Source organism: Heliangelus exortis, chromosome 2, assembly GCF_036169615.1.
Source record: "Heliangelus exortis chromosome 2, bHelExo1.hap1, whole genome shotgun sequence".
Taxonomy (NCBI): Eukaryota; Metazoa; Chordata; class Aves; order Apodiformes; family Trochilidae; genus Heliangelus; species Heliangelus exortis.
In genome coordinates, this window is record NC_092423.1 from 61,791,638 (window position 1) to 61,818,881 (window position 27,244).

The 27,244-nt window shown below is 38.5% G+C and overlaps 1 protein-coding gene across 5 annotated transcripts in view; it reads right to left on the bottom strand.

Moving 5' to 3' along the window:
- Positions 1–1,745: 1,745 nt before the first annotated feature.
- RNF182 (ring finger protein 182) overlaps positions 1,746–27,244 on the bottom strand; it is a 31,176-nt gene continuing 5,677 nt past the window's right edge. The window contains exons 2-4 of one of the 5 annotated variants that reach the window (XM_071736378.1): positions 26,161–26,293; positions 11,335–11,415; positions 1,746–4,649 (exon numbers count right to left, since the gene is read on the bottom strand). In XM_071736378.1, the coding sequence (XP_071592479.1) occupies positions 3,675–4,412 (738 nt within the window). In that variant the 5' untranslated portion in view covers positions 4,413–4,649; positions 11,335–11,415; positions 26,161–26,293 and the 3' untranslated portion in view covers positions 1,746–3,674. Of the gene's footprint in view, positions 4,650–11,334; positions 11,416–13,511; positions 13,674–26,160; positions 26,294–27,244 lie in introns of those variants that run through there. The other 4 variants (XM_071736379.1, XM_071736380.1, XM_071736381.1 and 1 more) reach the window with 4 other exon arrangements.

A 27,244-nucleotide genomic window follows, 5' to 3' on the forward strand; every position in this document is an offset into this window, starting at 1 on the left:
GGTGGTCCTCAGGCTTGGGACAACCTCTCACTGGTTTTGTACTGGAGAGAAAAAGCAGCATGTAGCCCCTTCTTTTTTTTGCTTTGACATTGAAACTGTTGTAACAATCTGCTGCCATTTCCCCACTGTACCCCATTCTCTCTCATGTCCTGGATGCAATTTGCCACCTTTTAAGCATTTATCTTGTTTTGCTTGACTGAGCTGTAAAATGCTGGCAACCCTGGAGTTTGCCAGTAGTGTTATCAGAACCAGAGTTCACCTATTTTAAGTGTTTTATTGTAGCATTTAAAGTTCTGCAGACACATACTCAAAGTAGTAGGGCAAAGCTCACAATGTAACTAAACCAAAGACATAAATCAGTCCACATTCGGTCAATCCTGTTTCAAAGATTGTAGCTTTAAATAGTTAATGAAATAGAGGTGGCATGCCCAAATCTGTATTTCTTTAAATTATGAAGTGCAATACTCTGCCATTTGGGAAGTAAAAATACTCAACTGTAGCAGCAGTAGCAAACGACTTTTAATTGCCAAATGATTTTAAAAACCAGAAGGTTGAGTATGAAAAAAATGGACTTTGTTTGCAGCTCTGCCCCAAACCCCTTATTTAAAGCACAGCACACAGCCCCAAGGCCCCACATCCTGTTTGTGAACCCACAGGCCCTGCTTTCCATGTAACCCACTCACTGCTAATTGCCCTTTAGGCTCAGGTCCCAGGCCACACTTGCAGCAGAGCTTTGTCCCTCACTGGAGCCTTCTCAGGGGACGGTCCAGCTCAGTGCAACCTTCCTGGTGCTGTGCCCAGCAACCACTACTGCATCATCCTGCCCCAGCCCTCAGGGGATGCCACTGCAAAAAAGGAGCTGGTGAGGATACAGTCTGTATCCACAGGGTAAGCAGAAACTAAAACAATAGCAACAACAACAAAAAAGTCTCATTTGGACTAAATGAATCTTATAGCAATGAATCTATAACAGGATGTACCTGGTTGAGTCACGTATCCGGGCAAAGCAAGAATAAAATCCTACTGAAAGGGAATTGCTTTAGTGTGCAGGCTGAAAGAGCCATTTTACAACCACAGGAGCCATTACTTTCCAAGGAGAGAAAAAAGTCACAGAAAGGTAAGGAAATGCAGGCAGGTATGGAGGACTCATTTCTAGCCCCATTTACACTGACTTCAGTTGAGTTACTCCAGTGCAGGAGACGCTGGAGTTTCAAGTTCTAAGTCTTGAGAATGGTGGAGAATAAAAATAATAAAAGAGTAATACCTGAAGTTCTTCTAGTCTTAGTCACACAGCAAACATCTCCTCCACAAATAATTGAGATTTAAACCTCCTAGGAATTCTCAACGGCCATATTATAAGTCATATAGGTGTTTTATGAGACCAAAGCTGTACCAACATCCTCTGGCTGAACAGCAGAATAGCTATACAGTCAATATATTTTTGCACTCTCACATATTTGAGTGGATTAGTATTGCAACACAGTAAAAAATAAAAGCATAAATTTAAGAGGCTGGCAGTTTTAAAAGTAGTGAAGTATAATAACAGCTGTATTTATTTGTGCAGGGATGTGTAACTGGTATCACTGTAATCCTGCTGAGATTAGTCTCTGTTTTAAAACAGAGTACAAAATACCTGGTGCTGGAGCTAAGAGGCTTTTAATCAACTGAAAATCAAAGGGGAGAGACAACAGGTATCACTGTAGACATGTTGTGCAGAGGTAATACATAGATATCACACGTTTGCATAACCTACTTCCTCTATTAGGCAGCCCTTTATTAGAGACACTATATTCAGACAGATCGAACAAACCCTAAAACACAAATCCCTAACAATACAAATACATCTTTTCTCAAAGTTACTAAGTACTAAAAAAACCCACACAGGTTTCTACTTGATTTTTTTTCCTTTGTTTTGCTTTTTTTTACACAATTATTGTTAGATACTTAAAATTTATGAGTTCATAGACAAGTCAAACCTTGCAATGTACCAGGATTGGAGATGATACCTCTTCTAACTATATGTGCTTTACGACAAACAGTAGAAACAATTACATAGGAATAGTAATTTCTAGGAATTCTGAAAATATTTTAGCTATAATTGTTACCAAGTCATTACAGAAAAGTCTGGAACATTTCCTCTAATCATTCAGTACATAGATCCATAACTCCATACACTTGAAAACTATAATTTCTCTAGAAGTTTTCTTCTTACATATGTCTATATATACACACATATAAATGCACTACTAGAAAAATGAGTGCCAGTGAAAGCAGAATTTTTCCATTTCCACATTTTTTCCCTATGTTTGTAATAGGAATAAAACTCTAGATACCATCTGTACCATCTACAAAAATGGGACCAGCTTTCCCATCAGCATTTTTCATTCTTACTAAAGACATTTTGCTCTAAGAATATATATTGTTAGGCCATACATTCAGTCTTCATGCAACAAACCCATCTCTTTCTTACACTGCCTTGAAATTACCAGATCTTGTGCCCGACCCCAAAATGATGCTTGCACTACTCAACTCCTCCTTCTCAGTTTTTACCATGCTGTGCACAGTAAAAGGAGTTTGCAGCTTTGGTGTTGACTAGACCTAGTTATACACATAAACATTCAATATTTTTTTTTTTGTGCTCCTCTAGTATTAAAGGAAAACCTTCCCAAACAAATAGTAACTCCTTACAATGCTCATTCTGTCAACCCAGAAAGCCAAACCCCACCCAATTAACCATTTCAGTTTTTTTTTTAAATTTGTACTAGTGATTTAATGTCCATTTCCTAATGATTGGGAATAAAAGTTAAATGATAGCTGAAGTCACATAAGCCAAAAGCTCCAGTGTAGCTACCTCAGAACAGATGAGCATAAAGTTGGTCAGGCAATTTGTTAATGGGTTGGAAACATGGTGTGGTGGTGGAAATTCTGGGAGGCAGGGTGAACATAAGAAAACATAGCTAGAGAAGTCTGCAGATCTCTGCTTCCCAAAGGGAAGCCTAAGGTGTATGTACACTAAAATAAGTGTACCTAGAGAAGACCACATGTGTGACTGGATCCCTGGAAGTACTCATGAGCAGGAGTATCTCAGAGGATGAGGCCTCTGTTTAGGAAAACAGTTTTGGAGATATGATTTTAGCATGGGGGGAAAAAAGATTCCTCATGTCATAGATTGCAAAAAAACCACGACCATAGACCTCTCGTATTTTTCTTATAACAAGAGCTGGAAAAAGCAGTGGTAGCAGAAATAATAGATATTCCAAAGCATGAGGTACTCTGGATGATGAGATGCTGTACTTGATCTGGAAGGTGCCTGTTATACTTATTTCTTCTAGGGTGGATCCTGCAGCCCTGACTGACATGATCAAGCCAATAGAAATCAAAGGGCTACTCAAGGAACAGTGGCAGAAGTGGCAGGCACCAAGTTTGGCATTTTTCTTTTACCCCTTACTACAACTTGGCCTCTTAAAATCAGCATATAAAATTTTATTTCCATTGTTTAACTTGAAAAAAGGAGGAGGGGGAATAAAATCAAGTAGAAAAAAAAGGATCATATAACTAGAGCCACTGCTTCCATTTAGTGGGGTAGACAATAATAAGAATAAATAAGAATACAAAGACAGGATAAATCAACTATGCTACACATGTGACAATACATCTTATTGACTGTATTTTTATCAAGATGACATGCAGTCTAGAACTTCATGGCAAACACACTGACAAAAGCCATAAACCATAAGAATAACAAGGCTCGAAGGAACAAGGCTTACAAAGACAACCCCAAGGGTAACCTTCTTAGATACCAGCAAATAAATCCCTAAAGGCAAGGAACTAAAGTACAGCAGCCCTAGCAACCACACCAGCACCCGAATCGAAGTCTGGAAGAGCAAAGATGTGCAGTTCCACACTGTCCAGTTGTGGGACACAGTTGCGACAGAGTCAAAACTTGTAGGTCTGTAAAATTCCACCACAGGGGTTGAGTTCAGAGTCTGGGGACTTTCTCTTTGTACTTCCATAATTGTTATGACCAGGCAATTAGAAGAGGTGTGGGACGGGCTAACCAGAGATGCCAGCCTTTTGGGGGTCAGCAACAGTTCTGTAGGGTTGTCTGGTAGGCACTTCTTTCCCTTTCCCCCACAAGCTAAATTCAGAAGGATGTTGTTGTCATCAGGAAGACTGCTCACCTCATCATCTGGCAGGCATGTTTCAAACCTGCAAAAGGGGCACACTATGACTCCTTGTGGGGAATCACCGAAGTCTATGATCTTGGAAAGGCATTTAGCACACACTCTGTGACAGCACTCCAGCACTTTGGGCTTTCTCTGTCGCAGGTTATAGCGGTTGTAGCAGATCTTGCACTCGAGCTCATCTGAGCTCTGAGTCTCCACAGACTCCTCTGGCAGCTGACTGGTCATTTCTTCTGATGGGTTCTAAAATTTGCGGGGAAAGGAGTCAAGGAACAAAGAGGTCCCTCAGGCTTATTTTAGTACTTTTTCCTGATGATTGTATCACCCATCTCAAACAGGGAAAGAGGAGATGACATTGTCAAAAAGCATCAGTAAGTATTCATTTTCAGCTTCTGCTAGGGATTGTGCACAGCATGTCCTTTATTCTGAGCCAGGCATCCATCTGAAGCACATGATGTGGAATTTCTGTGGAAGAAAAGAAAATAAAAAGCTGTAATAGGTGAAATATGAAAGTTCCACTTTTTACAAGCTTAGATTCCTTTGCTAAAAATATCTCTAAGGTAGCCTTTTTCTCTGGCATATGAGGCCTATATAGCAGTCATGCTGATAAAATTTAATATCATGCTGCACTTATTTGTTTTAGACCTGTAACTTTGACTGGCTCTGCCCATGAAGTTCTCAGCAGAAGCTGCAATCTAATCACTGATCTGAGACCATTTGTTGAATCCCTGGTTTCCTAAGGAAACGAGACCTGACCCCTGGGGCTTTTCACCTTTTGCAGTCACTTGTGAACCTGTTGTCCAATTTCAAACAAATCCTCAGAGGGGCGGCAGGACTGAAGATAATGAAGCTTCTAAAAAAGTAATGAACAGTGGCAGCTGGGGAAAGGAGAGGTATTTGTAATAACTACCACTTATCCTGGAGTGGTCACCCAGCACACACCCAGCCTCTGCTCTGAACAGGCAGCACACTGCCTGTTGCTCAGCCCAGGAGGAGGGCAACACAAGAGAAAGCTGGTGATAGTATAGGGAAATACTGAGTTTTTTGGGGTGGAGTAGCTATATGAGGGGAGTGGGGTTATTTTAAAGAGGTATGGGAGACATGTCAAAATTCTTAAAGATCAGGCTTTATTCATTCTGCTGCTTGTGGAACAGCTGATTTCACTGTCCTAGCTGCCAAAGGCAGATACCAGAAATGAGGGTTCTTTAGCCTGCAACAAGTGCTTCCTTTAACGTGGGAATGCTGGGATGAAGGCTAACCTGGCTCTCAAGGGCATTAACCAGATGCACTGGTTAACCTTTTCCACACCTCAGTTAAGGGAAGACTCGTGGCACACTCTCACTGTGCCACCAGACCCATCAGCCTCCCCTAACAACATCTTTTTTTTGTCATATTTTGTGATCATGCATTTTCATGATATCAGGAAACAGCCCATGTATTATAAGCAAATATTAACCAGAACTATGTATTCTGGGGAGCAGTAACTACCAGTACTTGGAAACCAGATCTATCTGCCAGACAATATAAACTTCTCCCAAATTCAGGCATATGCTTGCTCACACAGATGGGTGCTACTCATTGCATTACTGCTAGAGATGCAAAGAACTTGACATGATCAAATGATGAGGGTCAGTACTTGTATCCAGCTCTCTCCTGCATTTTCCATAAATGGCAGGCACACAGATTATGGAAACAAACAAACAAACAAAAAAAAAGTGGCCTATTTCAACAAAATTCTCTCTTGACTGTTCATTTTAGTAAATCATAGAATCATAGAATCATAGAATTAGCCGGGTTGGAAGGGACCTCAGAGATCATCTAGTCCAACCCTTGACCCACCGGAGCAGTTGCTAGACCATGGCACTGAGTGCCACATCCAGTCTTTTTTTAAATGTCTCCAGGGACGGAGAATCTACCACCTCACCGGGCAGTCCATTCCATAGCCTAATCACCCTCTCCGTGAAGAAATTCTTTCTAATATCTAATCTAAACCTCCCCTGGCACAACTTAAGACTCTGTCCTCTTGTCTTGTTGGAGGTCATCTGTGAAAAGAGTCCAGCTCCCACCTCGCTACAGCCTCCTTTCAGGTAGTTGTAGACAGCAATGAGGTCTCCCCTGAGCCTCCTCTTCTCCAGGCTGAACAGCCCCAGCTCTCTCAGCCTCTCCCCATAGGGCCTGTGCTCGAGTCCCTTCACCAGCCTGGTTGCCCTCCTTTGGACCTGTTCCAGGACCTCTACATCCTTCTTAAACTGAGGGGCCCAGAACTGGACACAGTACTCGAGGTGTGGCCTCACCAGCGCTGAGTACAGGGGAAGAATCACCTCCCTGGACCTGCTGGTGACGCTGTTTCTGATACAGGCCAGGATGCCATTGGCCTTCTTGGCCACCTGGGCACACTGCTGGCTCATGTTCAGTTTCTTGTTAATGCAGACTCCCAGGTCCCTTTCTGCCTGGCTGCTCTCCAGCCACTCTGTCCCCAGCCTGTAGCGCTGCATGGGGTTGTTGTGGCCAAAGTGCAGGACCCGGCACTTGGCCTTGTTGAACCTCATCCCGTTGGAATCGGCCCAGCTCTCCAGTCTGTCCAGGTCCCTCTGCAGAGCCCTCCTGCCTTCGAGTTGGTCTACACTTCCCCCCAGCTTGGTGTCATCTGCGAACTTGCTGATGATGGACTCAATCCCTTCGTCTAAGTCATCGATAAAGATATTAAACAGAACTGGGCCCAACACTGATCCCTGGGGGACACCACTGGTGAGCGGCCGCCAACTGGATGCAGCCCCGTTCACCACCACTCTCTGGGCCCGGCCCTCCAGCCAGTTCCTAACCCAGCGCAGAGTGCCCCTGTCCAAGCTGTGGGCTGACAGCTTTTTCAGGAGAATGCTGTGGGGGACGGTGTCAAAGGCTTTGCTGAAGTCCAGGTAGACCACGTCCACCGCCTTCCCCTCATCCATCAGACGGGTCACCTGATCATAAAAGGAGATCAGGTTGGTCAGGCAGGACCTGCCCTTCCTAAACCCGTGCTGGCTGGGTCTGATCCCTGGCCCATCCTGCAGGTGCTGTGTGATTGCACTGAGGATGATCTGCTCCATAACCCTGCCAGGCACTGAGGTCAGGCTGACAGGCCTGGAGTTTCCCGGGTCCTCCTTCCGGCCCTTTTTGTGGATTGGCGTGACATTCGCCAACTTCCAATCATCTGGGATGTCCCCAGTGAGCCAGGACTGTAATGTTTGGTTCCTTTTTCCTGAGAAGTTTTTACTTACTCCTAGAATTCAAATCTGTGTGCTTTTTTGAAAGCAAGGCAAGCAAGTTCTCTCTTTTAATCAATGTGCTCATTCTGTCAATACATTTTACCTACCAATCATCAGGTACAGTAGAGTCTCTTTCATGGTCCCTTGTTCCTACTCTGCTTTGAGTATTTTCCACTCTCTATCTTAGCTTTCAGCACAACATATCCTCTCTAGTAGTCTCATTTCTAAAACCTACCTTCTGGATTTTAGAAGAAAGATTTTACACTTTGAACAACACAGTAATGAAAATTAAAATATATTGAATAAAAAAAAATTCTGTACAAATTTATAACAGACATGGCCTCCACCTCATTCCATTTTCTTAACTTTTCCCTATCCCTTCTGATTTATTACTTTAGTCCTTTTAAAGTTTTCATCTCTGCCTTATTGTTGTTTGTATTGTGTGCAATGTGACTGTATTTGTGGTGTTTTCCATTAGGCAAGGCAAACAAGAGAAGTTTGATCCATAATTATCAGTGTACAAGCTAAACATCTTATATGAGGCAAAAGGTACATATTTTACAGATCTTGTAACCTATCCTTTATCCATTGTTTCACTGTGTGCACCCTTATTCTCTTCACGACTATTTTTCATTCCAAATACCATCTTCTAGATGACTGTTAGCCATATATAAATGTCATGAGCTGCTAACTTTCCAAAGGATGAAGAAAACACAAAATGGACCTAAAAAAGGTGAAATTCCATTCTACAGGAAGGCAAAGCACCACTAAAAAGCTAAGAAGCCAAACAAAATAAGCAATGGTTTTGAACTTTTACATCTTGAGTATCATTCATCTTCTGTACCTGAGGTGAATGAGGATTACTAACACATTCATGCTTCACAGCTAAGATAAATGTTGTCCTATGACATAAAAATAGGTTTCTGATCAACCAAAAAACCTTCCAGAAAATGTGTCTGCTTCTCTTGGAAAATTGTGACCTATGTCTGAAAACTCACAACTAGAAAGCCTTTGTATTTTACTCTTTATCTTTCTGATAAATATGTCCAGGTTTTCCCAAAAAAAACCCCATCCCATCCCATCCCATCCCATCCCATCCCATCCCATCCCATCCCATCCCATCCCATCCCATCCCATCCCATCCCTTTCCAACCAATTCTGTTCAAGTATGAATCACTTCTGTCTGGATCAGTTTTCAATCCGAAAGTATTTTCCTGATTCTGTCTCCTTTAAATGGCCAAATTTAGCATTAATTAAAAGAATAAAAAGTCTCTGGGACTAGTAATTTCCCAACTGCTAAACTGGGACCATTATCTTTATTTTGAGAACACAAGGAGCCTCCTATTGCAGTTTTTATCATGAGCCATTACACAAATTGTTTTCAAACTTATTGTTTAATTATTAGTTTTAATTAAACTATTAGAAAAATAGGTGCTCCAATTCTTTCTCTAAACAGTCTTTTCAAAACATATTAATCAGTAATAAAACATCACTGGTTGCTTTTTTCTTTAGATATGTTTAGATGCTGAATTTCTCCTTAGGTGTCTAGTGTCATTAGTGATTACTACTATTCTTTATTGATACATCTTTTACTTTGAAAATTATAATTCAATCACTAATTGCTATTAACATTATTCTTACATTTTTTACCTTCTCACCTCTCTTGTGGTTTTAGATGCTTTCTCTGTGTTTTTTGCTTTCCTGATATCTTAGGGAATTTTCTGTTTTCCTTATCAACACCCACTTTCTTGACCATTGTTGTTTTGCTGAGCACTTTTTGAACTTAATTAATGCTGACCTGCTATACATCACATGTACTAAAAAGTTCTCCGATCTGAGACCAATTAAAAGTCTAAGAAACCTGAGGATTTGAAAGAAATTTAAATTCAAATTAGACCCTTTGAAAAATGAGAAACTTCCTGAGAAATACGGTCAGCTACTCCTTCAGAAAACTTCTAGTCTATGTCAGAGATTTTCTAGCTTGTTTTTTGCATATTTTCCATGTCTTTCAGTATTCACTGGAAGTATAAGGGATTCAAATTGGGAAAAGATCACATGCTGCCCCTCTGAGACCTGGTCTCCTACCGAAAAGTGGCAAATCACATACTTCTGCTTGCTGTGTGTTGGAAGAAGATAGAATACGAAGCAGAAAAAAAAGTTATTGTATCTGTGTTTGTATTTTGTCCTCCTTTTTGAGACATTTTTAATGATGCCATAAGAAGGTATGTCCCTATTATATACTACAGTAGTCCACTAACATTTAGGGTTTTTTAAAATACTGGGCTGCAATCTGTATCTGTATGTCCTTTCTGACCTTGACATCTAGAGGGCAGTCAAGTGAAAATTCCTGAGTGCAAATCCTATGATGAGTCTAACCTCTTTCACATCAAGTACAAAATTGCTGTTGACTTGAGATCAAAGTGTGGTCCCAAGTCTATTTTTAAAGCACGGTGTATAATTTTATTAATTCTGTTATTTTTCATGACTTTAAAATACTTCCTGTGTCCATTTTTCCACTTGAGCTTATTTATTTTTAGATAAAGGCATCTCACCTCCTTGTTTGATATGAACGGACACAAGTTGCAACTAGAGAAATTTCAATTAGGTATTAGGAAAAAAAAAAAAATCACAAAGTGTTCAAACACAGGAACAGGTGCCCATAAAGCTGGAAATGAAACCTCCAACCTTATAGATATTGAAAACAAACCTGGCCATGCCACTCTGCCTTGGAATTTGGCCCTGCTTTGAGCAAAGGGGACTGGACCATTTCCGGAGATTCCTTCCCACCTAAATTATTCTGAACTCACTTTATGTGATCTATTCTAGGAGCTTTGCTGCTTACTGATTAAGCAATCAGGCTGATATTGCTTATGGAGCTAAAAATCTGTTCTAGATAATAGTTCCTTCATTTAATATGTGAATATAAACTACTAGACATGTACAATGATAACAGCATCCACTGCAGTTTATCCATGAAGAAACACCTCTGTTCTACTATGACAAGTCTTTTGTAAGAGTTCTGCCTAAGCACTGCAGGACTCAGTCCATAATTCCTGTTCACACCATGTTCCTGCCACTGCTTGAGCTCTGACTCCCTCTTTTCCCTTCTTGGTCCCACCTGTCCTGTACCTTGCAGACTCCTCTACCCAACCCTTTTACTAGAAAGGGAGAAAAGCTGCAGATAGACAGCCTGGCTGGGTGACAGAAGGGGTGACAGAAGACAGCCAGCAGTGTTCATGGTGTTCTGGTGGATTGCTTGATGACAGTCCAAGAAGCTGGGGGGACTTCCTCCCTTGAGGGCAAAAGGAATAAAGACTGAATAAAAAGCAAGCTCTTGTGTGTGACCCCAGGCATGGATGGACAGAGGGCAATGGACTACGCTGACCTGAACGTCCACATCAGTTTGCTACTCATCACTGCTGGATTGCCAGCTGCAGATTGCAGGCATGAAAAGAAAGGTGAATGGGTTGTGCAACATGTTATGGACTCTCTTCACATTTATCTGTCAAACACTGCATAGAAAAAATGTTCTTATGAGAGGTCAGAATCAATTAGCTGTAGATGAAACTCTCAGTATTAGAGATCAGTCATGCTGAGTGGATGGGAAATTTGTGCTTCTCTTCCCTAATGAAAGATCATCCTTGCCCAGTTTATCACACTAAACTCTTCCCATTCAACTCTCACACCTTTTTGCTGTTAATGGATTTTGCCAATATTTGAATATAACCTAAAATGACTACATGAGGTCAGTAATTATCTGCTCTAAGATATGATCTATGGAGCTACCCAACACATATTTTCAAAGGTTTTCCAAAAGTTTCCTCTAAATGTAAGCTGAGTGTTTTTTTAGAGAATAAGAGAAAGAAAAGAAAAAATTAAGAGGTAAGTAAAACAGAGAAACTTACTTTCCAACAAGAACAACTTCTTGCAAAGGCTCACTTGCAGGGAACACAAGAAATGCCTATTCTTCTCCACACAGGTAAAAACTGGTGGAAAGGAGGAAAACAGAATTAATAGAGCAGGAATACAGATGGGAGTGTTTTCAGGCTGCTTTCTCTGAGAGGAGAAGTCCAACTTCTCTGGTTTGGATGGAAGTACCTGTATGTTAATATTTCTGCTTAGAGAAATTTATTGGGTAAATCCCATTTACTGAAATGATTTCTGTAAAATACCCGGAATTATCTTCACAGATCTGTTGTTGATTTTAAGCCTCTTGCAATATTATGGGCTAAACACTCTGAAGTGCTAGTTCTTCTAGTAAGCACATACTCACAAATGTTAGCAATTCACTCAGTAAAACCCCAACAGCAAAACACTTAAAGAGATAAACTGTGCTGTGAAAGAAGAGTTTTAAAAACATCTCGAAATACTTTCCTTCAGAAATCTCAGAAGCTCTTTGATCACTTCTACCTTTCCGAACAAAGTGCAGTCTCCTCCCAGCACAGAACAGAACACAACCACCTCCTGTGGACCACTGCCTTCACATCCGAGCAGCTTTGCTGCATTCTGACTCAGCAGGAAATGACCACCTCACTAGATTTTTCCAGCTTGTGCTAAGCTCAGTGCGAAATAAAAAAAAAAAAAAAAAAAAAAAACCCAAACCAAAACAAATCCCACACAAACCACAGCTCCAACTGCTTTACAAATCTGACATTTGAATAGACTGCATTCGATGTGCCAGCAGCTATCACATGCTCAACCTGTTTCAAGCCACATTTCTGCTAACATGGGATGGGGTTTTAACAATGGGCATTTCCCTGTCAGCTCTCATCAGTGCGAGACTTTGCACAACAGCCACGGAATGTGGCACACTGATCCGTGCTCAGTTTGTGGTCAGCTCTCTGCACTGCTATGAAAAACGCCTCAATCCTTTTCACAAAAACACAAGTTTTTCCATTACACAGGCCACGAGGTTAATTCTCCAATAACAGAAGAGAAATCCTACAACAGACACAGTGTTTGTGTATTACTGACTGCTTCACAAGTGACTAGTACAAAATGCAAGTATTTTTATGAGAGTTACTGTTACAGTTTTTGGAGTCCTTTTAGAGTCCTTGCCTGATCCCTCTCAATCCTCTACAAAAATAGAACAAAAGTACCAGAAAAAAAAAGAAACTCATAGCTTTTCAGATTCAGAGTTGTGGGTCTCTGATTATTTAGTATGAGGAGTCATACAATATTAGTGTGCCATCTTATATTAAAAAAAACCAACCTAAACAACAGTGAATGTTGTTACTATTGTTATTGTGTTATTATTGTGCTGTTCTTGTTGTTATTATTATTTCCCTTCCTGATAAATAAGCAGAGGTATTTTCATCTAACACAAGGTTCACTTTATTCAGTATTGTGACACTGCCTCTTAGAGTACTTTGTGCATCCTTTACATGTGCATATTCAATATCATCAGGCTCCGCTTCCTCTTAACAATATAATTTGCAACACTTTTTTGTTACTCCAATAACACACATTATGTTTCAGGTAGTAGTGGAAAATGGCATGAATAGACAGTGAAAGTCTTATTAAAACTCCATTATCCTCAATGACTTTCTTTCTAGCTAGAAGCTACTACAGTGTTGATATGAATCTTAAAACTGACTGTGATGTAGAAAAGGAAGTTTTATTAGTTAGACTTTTAGACACAAGCAAAATATCTTCAATATTTCTGTAAAGATTTTTTTTAAACATAATTCATAGGCTATTTATACAGCAATATGTTGAATGACTGCTTAATGTGACAAAGTTGTGGGCTGATTTGTAGCTGTTTTAAGACTAAAACTAATAAAGGACAAAGGATCTGATCTCTTGGCACCTGCCTTGATTTAAACAGATGACACATAGAAAGAGATAGCTTGAAATTTGTGTCTAAAATGGTATGATTTAGTTTTGGAAATACACTAGTTAAACAGAATTCATTCCTTTAAAAATTATTTTTAATTGTTTCACAACCCACTTTCTTCAGCTGTTTTTGTATTTCCTCTTGTAATGTTTTCTTGCTGCCAGTAGTTTTTCCTTTATGACCCAGAAACCAAGAAATTATCTACTACAGTAAGAATATATTTCACAATAGAACTAATGACCTTACTATTATTTTTGGGAAAGTTCATATATTCTGCTCTCTGGTAGTAGGGGTGAGTTCTGGCAGCTTTCTCAAATAAGATGGAGTCCTGTTTCTCTTCTTTAGTGTATGTGTCTTTTAGAAGCTCTTCTGAGGACTGAACAGACTGTAGGACAATGATTGTAGAATATGACTTGCAAAGATACAAAGTGATAAATAAATAAACAGCTTCCAAGTATTTCTTAATATAGACATAAACATTTAATTATAAGACCTACACGCATATCTAGTATTTATCCTTAAATTAGTCATTATTAAGAGCCAATGATTTTGTATTAGATTTCAGCATGTGAAGATGACACCACAGAAGTTTACTTCCCTGTTTTGTTCACTACTGTATCTGTTAATGTAAGTAATTGAAATAAGTCCAGAAAATCAAGCAAATGACTTTTTCTTTGATAATAAAAATTATTGTTGTACTAGAAAGTACTAAGTGACATATGCAAAATTTAAGATTCCTAAAATACAGCAGAATTATTTTTCTTTGGACATACTTTCTGTGTTATATATTTTGGGAGGGACCAGGTGAGACAAAATTACAGAAAATTAATCCTGATTACATCATTCACTGAAAATTACTCTTCACCCAGGGGAATCATTTTAATGCATTATAATAAGTTCCAATTAATCTTTAAAATAAGATTTAAATAGAAAATAAGTATTGCATTAGCTTGTCCTAATGGAGCTGAAAATAACCCCAGAACAGACTAGAAGCTGGTTTATCTATTGTCATTAACAGCAATCCATCTAATACTAAGTATGTTTAACTGAGTTCATTCTGGTTTAGACACTTTTAAGGATATGACTATGTATATTTCAATATTTACCATACTGTCTCTTTTATCTCAATAATTTAGTACAAAGAGAAAACAGAGGATTACACAGGGATGGATATTGAGGTTTACATGCTGTTTACATATATTTGGTAACAAGGTTTTCTGCTTTAACTACTACTCAGAATTTGGATGTTATCCCACGTGGAAAGGAAAACAGTAAAAAATAACTGCAGTTACTTCAGTCACAGAATGTTTGAAAACCATATGTCAAAATAATCCAAATTCAATACAGAATTCCAATTATAAACAACTTCACAGTCTTCCACCAGCATAGCCCTTTTTAAAAGCTGGCAAATGAAATACAGTCTAGCTGATGTTGCAGATTGTCCCAATAGATTGAAAAGAAAATGGAGGGGTCTGAGAAAACAATAATTTAACCTGAATTTATGAAATTGTAATTTTAGTATTTAATATAGTTAAAGCACACATCTGAATATAGTTACTGCTGGGATCAAAATTATTTTTATTTTGGCAGTATAGCAATAGTTGGCATATATTCCCTCCCCACTTGAAACTATTATATATTACTAGAATTGCAATGATGTAACTAAGAAAAATTTTGTTTACAGCTCTTATCAATGTTTTTTGAAAAAGGTAAACAAAAAACTGCAGATGTTTTGAAAAATATAACAGTAGATCTTGCTGACACACAATAAAGCTAAATTGGTTGTCTTCAACTGCTTTCATGGGAACTGAATGATCCCAACAGACAACTGTCACTGAGGAGATACTAACTTTGACTATAAGACACATTGGCATCTTTAGAGGAAGAAGTCCATTTGGCCTGATTTATACACCTGGGAAATAATTTCAGAAGTGTACCAAATTTGCTTTTTACTATTTTTTTCAAGCACTTGTTATTATTACCAATCATCCTTAATTCTAGCTGTCAGAGGTATTTTTCTTTGACGCTGAAAGTTCACTCAAATAATACAAAAAAACCCCTTTTTGTTGGGTTTTATACTAACTGCAAGGAAATTTCAATCTATGGCCTCTAGGGCCATAGAAGAAAATTATATGTTAATAGTTACTTTAAGTTGTTTTTTTTTTTGTTGAGTGCTTCAGCTGAAAATGAAGCAGCATCACAGTAACTACTTCCATCTAGCAGGGCCTCACAGTTGCACGGCTGCTGCATGCAAAGAAACCACAAAGAGTAAGTGGCTGCATGCACACCCACCTCTCTAGATAAAAGTACATGACATAAAATTGCATGTACTTAAAAAAATAGATGAAGGAGTTAAATTACGTTTTGTCAGATGATACGCACGACTTTTATTTTATGCCATAAAGCAATACAGGAACCTTCTTAAACAAGAGCAGCTTTAAGTAATTGGAGGGATCTTTGTGACTGCTTTGAATGACTTGGGACTGCAAGAGCTCCGTAAAGTGCTACAGCAGTAGTCTCAGAACTGCTGGAGTGTCATCTGGGTGAGACTTGGTGAACTCAGATTAATGCTTATGAAGGACTTTAGCTTCAGGGAGACTGATACAAACTGTTCTGCTTTTAACACATTATTTAGAAATGAAATTTACTTCTTTATGCATTGTGAACTACCAGCAAAGAGTTTAAGTAGTACAGGATGGAGTATTCCAAGTGAAGGATGGAATCCTCATGGACTGAAATTCTTATCTATACACAGCAATAATACAGACACTACACTCTCTAGGGAACCACTTTGGCATGACAGCTTTCCCAAGAGAAATCCTTCCTGTTGGTAGTCTCAACATATCCTTGAGAGTTAGCCCTTACCACACCTCAGACTTGGGATCAGTTTTCCTCAGCAGTGAAAAGAAAAATTGGCTCTGCTTACTATGTCTATACATCATCCCATCCTACATTATTCACAAGGTACACAGGAATCTGATGAGGATGAGCTGGGTATTTCTGAAGGCACCATGGGTTGGACTGAGACATGTATCAAAATCCAGTTAAGAATATGGTTGTATCTCCCTTGCATGTTTTTCTGATAGCAATGGCAGCTACTCCAGTCAAGTCTGAATCTGATCAATATGAATCTGCAAAGCAGTTGGAAAATGTGCTTCAGCTAGGGTTAGGTTTAGGACAAGGACAACCTGGACTTTCAAATTTTCCATCATCCATAAGAGTTACACTGGTCAAGCTTCTCAAACTCCATGGAGGGTATGAAACTGCCTTAGCTTTGAGAAGAGCTACAGCATTTTGATGTCATTTGTCACTACAACAGTTGAAAATTTAAAATAAATAAAAATTATTGAACTGTGCCAGTTAAGTATATGTAAAATACAAAATCCAGAAGAAAGTATTGCTTCAGAAATTTTGGAAGTAACCAAAGCACATTCAGAAACACAGGTTGTTTATTAAATTAATTAGAAATAAAGGGGAAAAAAAAACCATCACTACAAACCAGACAGAAAGAACAGAAAGTGGAATTCTCACGATTTAAAACCCAATCAAGTCTACAGGGAGTCACTGCACTTGCCTATTTACCTGGCTTAGTGTAAGTTAGTAACTGAGACCAGGTATCAGCATTTTCTTAACTGGTAATAATGAATGGGGATTTTAGTTGAAGTGTTTTGCAACATATAATAAAAGGCTAGAAAAAACAGATCATAGAACACTAACAAGTTCTGAATTTCACTTAATGTAATATAAAACCCAGCATCAACACAGCAAGTATTCCCAAGGATATCAGGCTTTCTATACAGTATCACAAATGAGCAGCTTGGTTGAGCCTTACGGAATAAAGCAGGAAATGAAAAACATTTCTTGTCTTCTACTAACTAAGGAAAGATTTTTTTATCAAACAGAAACATAACCAAGAACATCTTGAAAGACTGGATGTTTTATATTCCAGTTTTGGGGGTTTTAAAAAATATCTTAAATAATGACTCTCCTATGCCCTGCTTTTAATTAAGCACGTGAATAGAAGGCTTCTGAACATTCTGCTGCAGAAGTCTCTTTTCTGAAAAGAGATATTAGAAATAAGTGACCTTATTTACTAGACATTAGGGGATAACATATATTTCACTGTGTCATTTCCAGTGTGCTCAATGAATACAACCTGCAAAGAGCTGAAGAACTAGAAAAAAAGTCTATAGAAATGCACTATTTGGAAGCTAAGAGGCATTAGTTTTTATTATGCTATTACTTTTCAATTGAAAGCTCCATGTTCAAAGCACCAGTACAGCATACTGTTGTTTGTTACACTACTAGACCACAGTTTATAAGGTTAGAAGTACTGCAAAAGGCAGCATAGCATCCACTGCCAATCTATGACTTTTTCACACCTCACATAATTTGCAGACAGGTAAAATAAAACCTTTTCCTTGGGCTTGGCTTCTTGACAGAAGGAGCTCTCTGTGAAACTGAATAAAATCCAGTTCTACTGTCTTCTCCAGAGTCAAATGTATTCCTGAATTCTTCAACACATTCAGGAATGTTTTCAGTATTCCTGAAGGATTTCTAAGCTGGTATTTATCCTTCTCTGCTTCTGAAGGACTCACTCAGAAGGTGCACCTTAAGAAAGTGCATTAAGGGAATTTCCCATTAATTGTGGTGGACATATTTTGCAGCAGCAAATAAATGTACACTTCAAACTGCAGTGATGTGTTGATATAACTGTGCCAGATCTGGTACTGGAAGCAACCTAGCTACAATGACACGTAGTTCTCGATGAGCTAAGTTAATCTGGTTTGTAAGAGATCCAGCCAAACCTATGTCCCATTTCCCACTCCATCATCCTGTGCTAAAATGCTGAAGCTTGTCTGCCACCTGTGCCAATGCATCTTGCCTATCTGTAAGGAGGCACTGAATGGAGTTCAGCTATAGAAGACTGCATTTTGAAACGTGATGGGAAATAGCCTAGAAGGCAGTAAAAGTTCTATCTTTCATTCTCAGAGCTTCCAAACTTGGAGATGTCTCTGTTTGAACCAGGTATCTCAGAGGATCAGTAACTGCAGAAAACTGAGACTTTCATCTCCACTTACTCCAAACTTGATGCGAATGTTGCTATTCACATCCCACCTGACTGTGTTCCTCCATAAAGATACATTCTGCAGGTCGGTGATTTCCATTAGATTAACGTCTTGCATGTTTGAAGCAACAAGGCTTGTAATAGAAGGCCATAAAAAATGTTAAATTCCATGATTTTTCCCGTCAGAGACTCCTGTTCCTGAAAGGCTTTCTAAGAATACTGCTGTATGGACTGAGCAATAGATGAAGGTGGATTGAGAGCAAAGCAGCTGCTCAGACACTGAATTTTATGTTAAGTGGATTCATCAGACCAAATGACTGCTGCAAAAAGCCCATTACACAGCAACAACCACAGCTTTACACACAAGAGCAAGTCAAATGACCAAACCGCAAGCACAGAATTTAAACAAAAGTTTGCAGATTGCAGATTAGCTGAGCATTCTAGAAGTTATGGCTTTGAAAAACATAACCCCACAATTCTACATATACATCTTAAAATTGGTTTCCATGGACAAAGCTGCTTTCTTGTACCAAATGCAGTGCATGCATTCAGATAAATGATTGCTATCTGTGTAGTCCAACTGGACTGAGTGAGAGTATCTGGGAAAGGATGGCCAGAAGATGTGTACCCCTTAGAGAAATTCTTTTGACCAAATGATTCAGACTAAAAGGTCTGACTGGCTTCAGCCATTCTTAGTGGTAATTTTGCCTTGTTAACATAGCATTATTTTTCTACAGCAAAAGGTGATGGAATATCATGCTGTCTGTGCCCAAACCTCTAGCCATCAATTAAGCCACTCAACTGCTTAAAATAAAAAGCTCTGTACAGCACTTTCAGTGATGCAATTTATGGTATAGTACAATAATAAAAGTATTCTTTACTTTTAGGTCAGAGTGGTTAAGAGCCTTGTGATTAGCAAAATGTCAATAGGGCATTTTGAACATTCATTAGACAAATATACTGTAAACCAGATCCTCTTGTGCAAATCAAGAGTGATTCATCCAAATGAGATGCAATGCTCGCAGACATAATATGAACAAATCACACTGGCTTTTGTCTTTAAAAAAAGCCACTTTTATAGAAAAAAATCTTCCTGTTTCTTTCCTTGAGGTAGCCATTAGCTCTAAGGATGTACTAAGAAAAAAGGGATTTGTTCATCAAACCTTCTCACTGAGATTAGCTTGGAAAATGACAGCAGAAACTCTTGGATGCAAACGATTTCTTAGGACATACATGTAGGCCTTTCTCAGGGAAAATTCCTACTTACTGGGGTGACTTGGAGAAAGGTAGTAGAACAGTGTATGCCTTTCTTGGTTTCTGTTTCATAGCATAAAACCCTTTTTGATGTTTATAAAATTTGTTACTGCCTCATTTACTCAGTTCCTAAATCTGGAATATTTGCTAAGGCAAAGGTCAGACTGAATTGACTGGGAAGCTGACACAACCAACCATTAATTTCTTCTTGGCTCTGTTATTGAAAAAAATGTAATTTTTAAATTGCCAGATTATTCAATCTTGGAAACAATTATGCTTCCTAATATATAACTCTGGTGAGGGAACATCATCAGGAAAGAAATATGATGGCATCTAATAATTCATAAAAACTGCGAGATACTGTTCCCTACCAAAAAAGATAAACTTCTTATAATCCACTGACTTGGGCAGAAAGGAGCAGTCAAGATCTCAAGGACACTGTTTATGAATACAGGAATTGTGGCAGCTACACTGGCAGGATCTCAAGTCTGAAGGACTTACTGATCAAACATTCTGTGAATGAAGTCTTTGATACGCTCACCCAGACTTGGTATCATGTCCAAATGAAACATTACAGCCTCAGGTGTGTCTTATATTCTGCGAGCATGCCAGGTGGAACCACTGCCTTATTACACGAGTGGCTGAGATCCCACTCACCAGCAACAGCAATCCTTAGCCATTTCACTCAGTTTTGAGATTTTAAGATTTTTAAAAAGATATTTTAAAGATTTAAAGATTTTTAACTTGCCTAGTGGGAAAGAGAAACTAAAGCACTATGCATTAAAATTGTCTTTAAAGACAGTAAGACATCTGGCAGTGATAGCAGCATTAGCCATGACATCTAAATGAAACAAAAAAGGACCTTTAAAGTAAAGGGGTACTATCTTTTCTAAGCACTGTCAGGTGCTTATACTTGTGCAAAGCCACTGAGATCAATTTTACTGAATTACTGGTGTTGCACGTGTGTAATTGTGCACAGAATACAATTTACAAGATTGCTATCTCAGAGTCTTGGTATCATTACAGAAGAGAGTTTTGAATCAGAGAAAAGAGAGCAGCATTATGATGAATTTGAGTTTTATGTAGACAGAGAGGGGACAGGACAAGTGAAGAAAATTTTTAAATAAATGGTTTCTAAATTGGCATACTAAGCTACAAAGCAGAAAGCACATACACGGGGACAAGGTTTGAATGTAATAAGCCCAAATTTGAGCTGATACACAAGGTGAATTTGTGAGGAGATTCAAAGATGCAGAATTAAAAAGATTAGGAAGATGGTCAAAGATAGAAGGCAATTAGATAAGGGGAAGAAAAGCAGTGGAAGTATCAAGTTAGCAAGGAGAAAGTAGCTTACAGGTTATATAAGTTACGGGAATCAAAGTATAAAAGTATTAAGGCACAGGCAGAAGTGGAAGAAAATTTTGTGTATTATAGAAGAACAGATTACAGAAAAACTTGGTACTGATCTGAATATGAAAAGAAACGGAGAAATGAGATACACCTTCTGTTGTCCACCATGCTGATGAGAATGAGTGTGATAAATAGTAACAGAATAATAAAGCAGAAGGGGATGTAGGAACAAGATGTGGAATAAATTTTGACACCAGAAATATCAGCAAATAGCTGCAGTGAAATAATAAAGAAGCCAAAGCAAAATTCAGGTGAAAACTGATTTATTTTGTTGTATAGTCAAATTTTCTCACTGTCAAGAACAATCCCAAGTGAACAAAGAACCAAACAAAAACCAACCTAGGAAAGAAAAAACAAACCCAAAACATGAGAGACTGGGGAGGGAGGAAAATGATGCAGGGGAGATGCTTTCAAAACATTTACTCCCCAAGTTGTCAAACCATCAAAATGACAAATGGCTTGGTCCTTTTAACAGGAAATTCTATTAAAAATAAAGGCAGGACAAGGAGCAGAGGATGGGGTTCGTAGCAGATACTTTAGTGTTTTTAAAGAAAAGGTATTTTATCAGACAACAAGCAATCTGCCAAGCACAATTTATGATCTGCAGCAGAGTTGACAGACATGCATGATTTTGAGCAACACTACAGTAGAGACAAATGAGAGATTATTTGTCACCCCAGCCTCATACGGTCATCCCAGCACAGTGAAGAATTTGATGAGGTCTGCAGACTGGGGGGTTGAGTTTGGGCACTGTTTTTTTTTAAGGGGATACATAATCCTCATTGTTTGTGATAGATCCTGTCTCAGTCAGCAACTGAGATGACATTTCAATCCCAGCTTCCTGAAGTTCAAAGGTTTACAGCCCATCTGCTCAGAAAGATCCATGGAAGGATTTTTTCAAGTGCAAGATTATTTAGAAGATGGTCAAAATAAACCCTCTTGGGAACATGAAACTAGCTTTTATGCTATGAAAATGCTTAATTTTAAAAAATACTTCATTTTTTTTCTGTACTAGAATGACTCAGATCCATTAAAAAACTCCAAAACCAACAATTCACAACCAGAAAACTTTATACATTATGTAAAACATATAATGTATATATATACATTTATGTGGAAGGTGTCCCGCCCATGCAGGAGGTTTGGAACTAGATGACCCCAGTCTATTCTGTGATTCTGTGATTTTCAGATTATTTTCTTTGTCATAGATTACTTTTTTGATGATTCTGATTTTCAAAAGCAGGTCTAACATCCAGTACATTTTCCAGGAAGGCTACAGAGGAGCGAGTGTTTTGCCTCACACACGATGCTTCCAGGCCTCTGAATATATTATTATATATGGGGGAAAATACTGATATATGATACTTGAGGGTAAAAGCTGAAATTATAATTTTCACATTGAAAATGAGAATTACTATCTCCTCACAAGAGAAACCACATCAGGTGGAATACTCTTGCTAATGACTGTACAATTGGAAAAAAAGGCTGCACTTCTGAAAATGCAGAAGAAAAGTAGCTCAATATATTTCTTTGAACATTACACTAATAAATTAACATTTTCATCTGCAAGTAGCACATGTATACATATTTAGCTAGAGAATTTTATCTGATGTTTCAAGTAAAATATTCAGTCAGAACTGTGCCCTAAAATCAGTACTCTAAAGGGATACTGATGGAGGGAGAAGGAGTAACACACATACAAACACAGACACTCCCTGTCTCTAAGCCCACTTTATCCAGAGAACACTAAATGGCTCTATTTTAAATGCTGATTCAAGACTGAAGTTTTAACAGAATTATCTGGGAGTTACTTAAATGAAAGAGAAGCTTGGTTTAAACAATTTAAAGCTGGGACACAATGCCATTATCACAATGCCTCGTATTAATTATTATGTTTGTTCTTTCCGGCCTGTCACAATGATGAACAATAATGATTACACAATGCCAGATATTCACCATTTAGCTAATTCACTCAGTCTAGGCAGAGGTTCAAAGATGTCTCTGTACTCTTCAATTCCTTAACAACGGCAGTTTTCGGTTCAAAATGTAACTCAGAGAAACTCTAAAACCGGTGTGACCTGTGCAGATTTTGCCTCTCACACCCATGGCCTAAGCCCGGCTGCAGGAACACAAGGGTGACAGCTCTGAACCTCTGTCTTCCCAGGGCAGCTGGCACTGTGGAGAGGCAGAGCAGGGCTGCACCACTTCATTTCTCTTCCTTTCAGACCTTCAGTAAGCCAAGGAACACCTCTGGTGTGGCAGTGGCAGTGCTGACACTTTGCTTAGGTGAAAGAAAAATAAAAAAAATATTCATGGACATCTGGAGCTGCACAGGGGAAGTGAGCTTTGTCAGTGTCCTCACTGGTCCGAGTGGGTTTAATGGAACAGACCCCCAGTCTTTGCCCATTTCCTATCGACACAATTCCCTGTAGTTTCCCTGTTACCACTTTGCTCATCAGTAAATGTATGATGCTTGCTGTTTGCTGCCTGGCAAACTGCATTTCTTGTTGCAGATGGATGAATAACCATTCATATCTCTGACTAGAGTCTTTCTTTTACTAGACATATGCAACTGGATTTGTGTGGGGCAGCTGCTCAGTATTTGTGTGCCAGTCCGAGTGGCCTAGTATGTCATGGTGGGCAAATGACAGAATTTCTAGAGCAGGCTTCACAGGAACTGTGTCACTGCTCATTGCTATGAATGCTGATGAAATTGCTATCCCAAGATTTGTTTGTTCTCTCAGAAAAATATGATCTTGCAATGTATGGGTCCAATATGATTATTTTTTCTCTTCTAGACTTTGCCTGTTATCTGACAGCTCCACTGACTGCTTCAGTGTATTCTCTAGAAAATTTGATCTAATCATTGCAGAGTTGTTCTGGCAGTGCAATGTTAGGTATTCTAACAAGCATATTGTCAGGACAGAAATTCATTCTCATCCACATGCCAGTCCAGAAATCCCACACTTAATTCATATTTTTCCCCAAAGACCCATATCTTCCGTCTTTCCTACTGTAAGAAGACCAAAACCAAAACAAACCAAAACCCACACAAAACCCAGCAACCAATACCATTCCATTTCAAACAAAAAGTCGATGCCAAATAATATGATTATTTCCTTCTCTGGAATTTTCTGACATACTCTGCCTGCTGCACTTCTGTCTGTTTAGACCCTAAATTCTGCACAGCAAAGTCTGCATCTCATCGTGTCCATCAAAGCTATTGCTAACATTTAAAAAATAATTAATTAATATATTCCATTAGCTATGTGCATTAGTATAACTCACCCATACACTTGAATTTTAATTTTATGCACACACAAACTTCAAAGTGAATGTTGATTGTAGCCACCACCCACCAATTCTCCAAATTTCCCAAGACAAATGTAACTCTTCAAACATGATCAAAAGAGATCTGGGCCAGATGTAATAGGGTGATATTAACCTTACTTTTTAATAAAGACAGTCACATGTTGATCACAGCTTGGGTTTTTTTGTTTCCAAGAGTTATTATTTGGTATAGTGTTATTTCATGCTTCTTACTGCCCTTTATCAGTGCTTTGGGATAACTTCTTGGAACATCTTTAAAAAAATACATCTGAGTTTCAATGAGTTTGGCTTTTCTGTACTCAAACAGATAAGTTCATAAATGAGAATAAGAGTGTGACAAAACTAAGTGTAATGATGCAGTGCTACTAAAAGAGAGGAAGAGTGAAGCAGTAAAAAGGAGGCATCAACTATGCAGCAGGATTGTTTGTTAGAAGTTACTGTTTTACAGTCAGTGGACAGATACTTCAGTTTTTGGACACCTGCATAGAATTATGTTCACAGCTGAAAATTTCTGATCATATTGTGTGAAATTGATTCTTTTCCTTGAGCAACAAGCAAACTAATGGTGACAGGGATAAACTTGTTAGCACAGTAATTTACTGCACTGTGTGTAGGCAATTTCCACACACACATATATTTGTGATGTCAAATTAACACTTGTTCTAACATATGTGTGTGCATATTTGCATAATTTAAAATATTATAGATCTCTTGAGAGGATAGCATATCTAAATGTATGTGTACAACTACAGAAAAACTTCTACACTCTCAAGAGACCAGAATTTCAAATGCACACATTTTACATGTGCTATCTGTATACCTGACACACAGGGAGTCAAGCATCATATTAATGTCATTATAACTGAAAAAACCCACAAGACTGCCACTAGTGACATTTCTTTTTATCAATAATTTTACTTTACTGAAACAGAAAAATAAGCAAACTTAATTTTTAACAGGGTACAAAGTTCAGAGGGCCGTTCAACTTATGGCCATATTTTAATAACAAAACTGCATTATAAAGAACCCAAAAAACTTTCTTTCTGTGTATTACTGTGACATGCCTCCATCCTCCCTGTCCCAGAGCCAATGAGAATTCATATTTTAGTAAGACAGTGTCAACCTGTTTTACTGAAGCCTTCTATTTACACTGATGAACACACTGAAAATTATCCTCAGTCCCTGAAAAACAAACTTCAGCATGAAGTGAATGTTTTGGCCACGTTACAATAAATTTGTAAAAAAAAACTTCACAATGTAAATGTTGCCAGATTCATAAGCATAGCACGCTATAGTGGGACAAGCTATCTTGGGAGATATGTAGTGGGAAGGTAGCAGGGGGAAGGTAGGGCGACACTATTGCATTTAATTTTTCTCCACTACAGAGTGATAAAATGCTTTAGCTTGCCTGTCAGATGGCATAGATGGGCAGTGGAGCCATGTAAGAGTTTAATTAAAAGACAGATGACATAAGATTAACTGGAAATGCAGTTCATTTGGGATTTTTGTGGGATCCATCGATATGCAATACTATTACTTTGTTTTCACATCACCTGCACACCATTAATCTTCAGCTCTGCCTCACTCTTTCTAAACTTGTAAGAGCTGTTTCTCTACTTGACCAACCAAGAAATTAGTCTTCTTCAGATCCCTACTTGAGTACATGTACACGTATGCACATGCGTACCAGTGGAAGTAAATGTACAGGTGAGAGTAACCCTATTGTCTTAAGAAGATACTTTACATTCTAGGATATGATTTGACAAAATACAACATGGAAAAATAGAGAAGTGATGCTTGAGAAAGCATCTTGGTGAGCTTCCAGGGACTTACCTACCAGCTGCCAAGCTGGCTCACAGCTCTGGGCTCAATCTATTCATCCATCCACCCATTACCAAAGTGTCTGAATGACTGTTAATAAAAACAGATGATTCATCGTTGGAGTGTTCTCTGTTCTCTCTTTGTCCTGTGGGAGATACGGTATTTTACAATTAAGGTGTTAATATTTCAGGCTAGGAGAAATTTACAGTATAAAAAAGGAGGGCAGCTTTTATCTTACTAGATAGTTATTTGTTCCTAATTTTTAAAAGACAGAGAGGATCAAAAATGAAATTTTTCATTGTTAGCTGATCTTTAAATGAGCAGGTAGCCATGCCTGTCTCCTCAAGTGTAAAATACCACCTAATGGCCAATGAAGAAAAGCATAAGCTATACAGTCAGAAGGCACTCTCCCTTTTGGTATTTAGATAGGCTGGACTAGGAAGATCATATTTCATTCCCATTTACTTAAAAAACGTTATTCAAGGTGTCGACCTTGAACTTAACAGCACAAACGTCAAGGACTTATCTCAGAGACCTGTAGGGAGGATAAGACGACTTCAGGTCTGCCATGGAGGCAGCAAAAAGGAGAAATATATTAGAATTTTCAAAAATTCTAAGAGCACTTACACTTACAAAAAAACTTTGCTAAAATGATATAAATGAAACCACAAATCAACAAAAGAAAACAGTTTCCTTTTAACACTAAAATACTTTCTAGTTGCACTGCTAATGTATCAGATTGCTATAGAGAAAGGTATGACTATTCCCAAAAAGTCACGGACATTTCCCCACTAATGCCACTCAGAAGGGCTCATCAAATAAGAGTATTTTAAAGTGTTTTCATAGGTGGAGATGAAAGAAGTAGAAAATTACGTCCAATAAACTGAATGGATTGCACATGAATTTGGTAAAACTAAATAATTAAGAGGTCAGAATTAATTGACAAGCCAGGCTCATTTGAACAAAATGCACCTGATTACAACCAGATAGAGAGCCTGGAATTATCAAACCAGCCCTTGAGAATGGGGAACTACCAAATAGAAAACTAATAATCTGAAAGAATATAGAAGTCACAGAGGACAATCACTGAGCATAA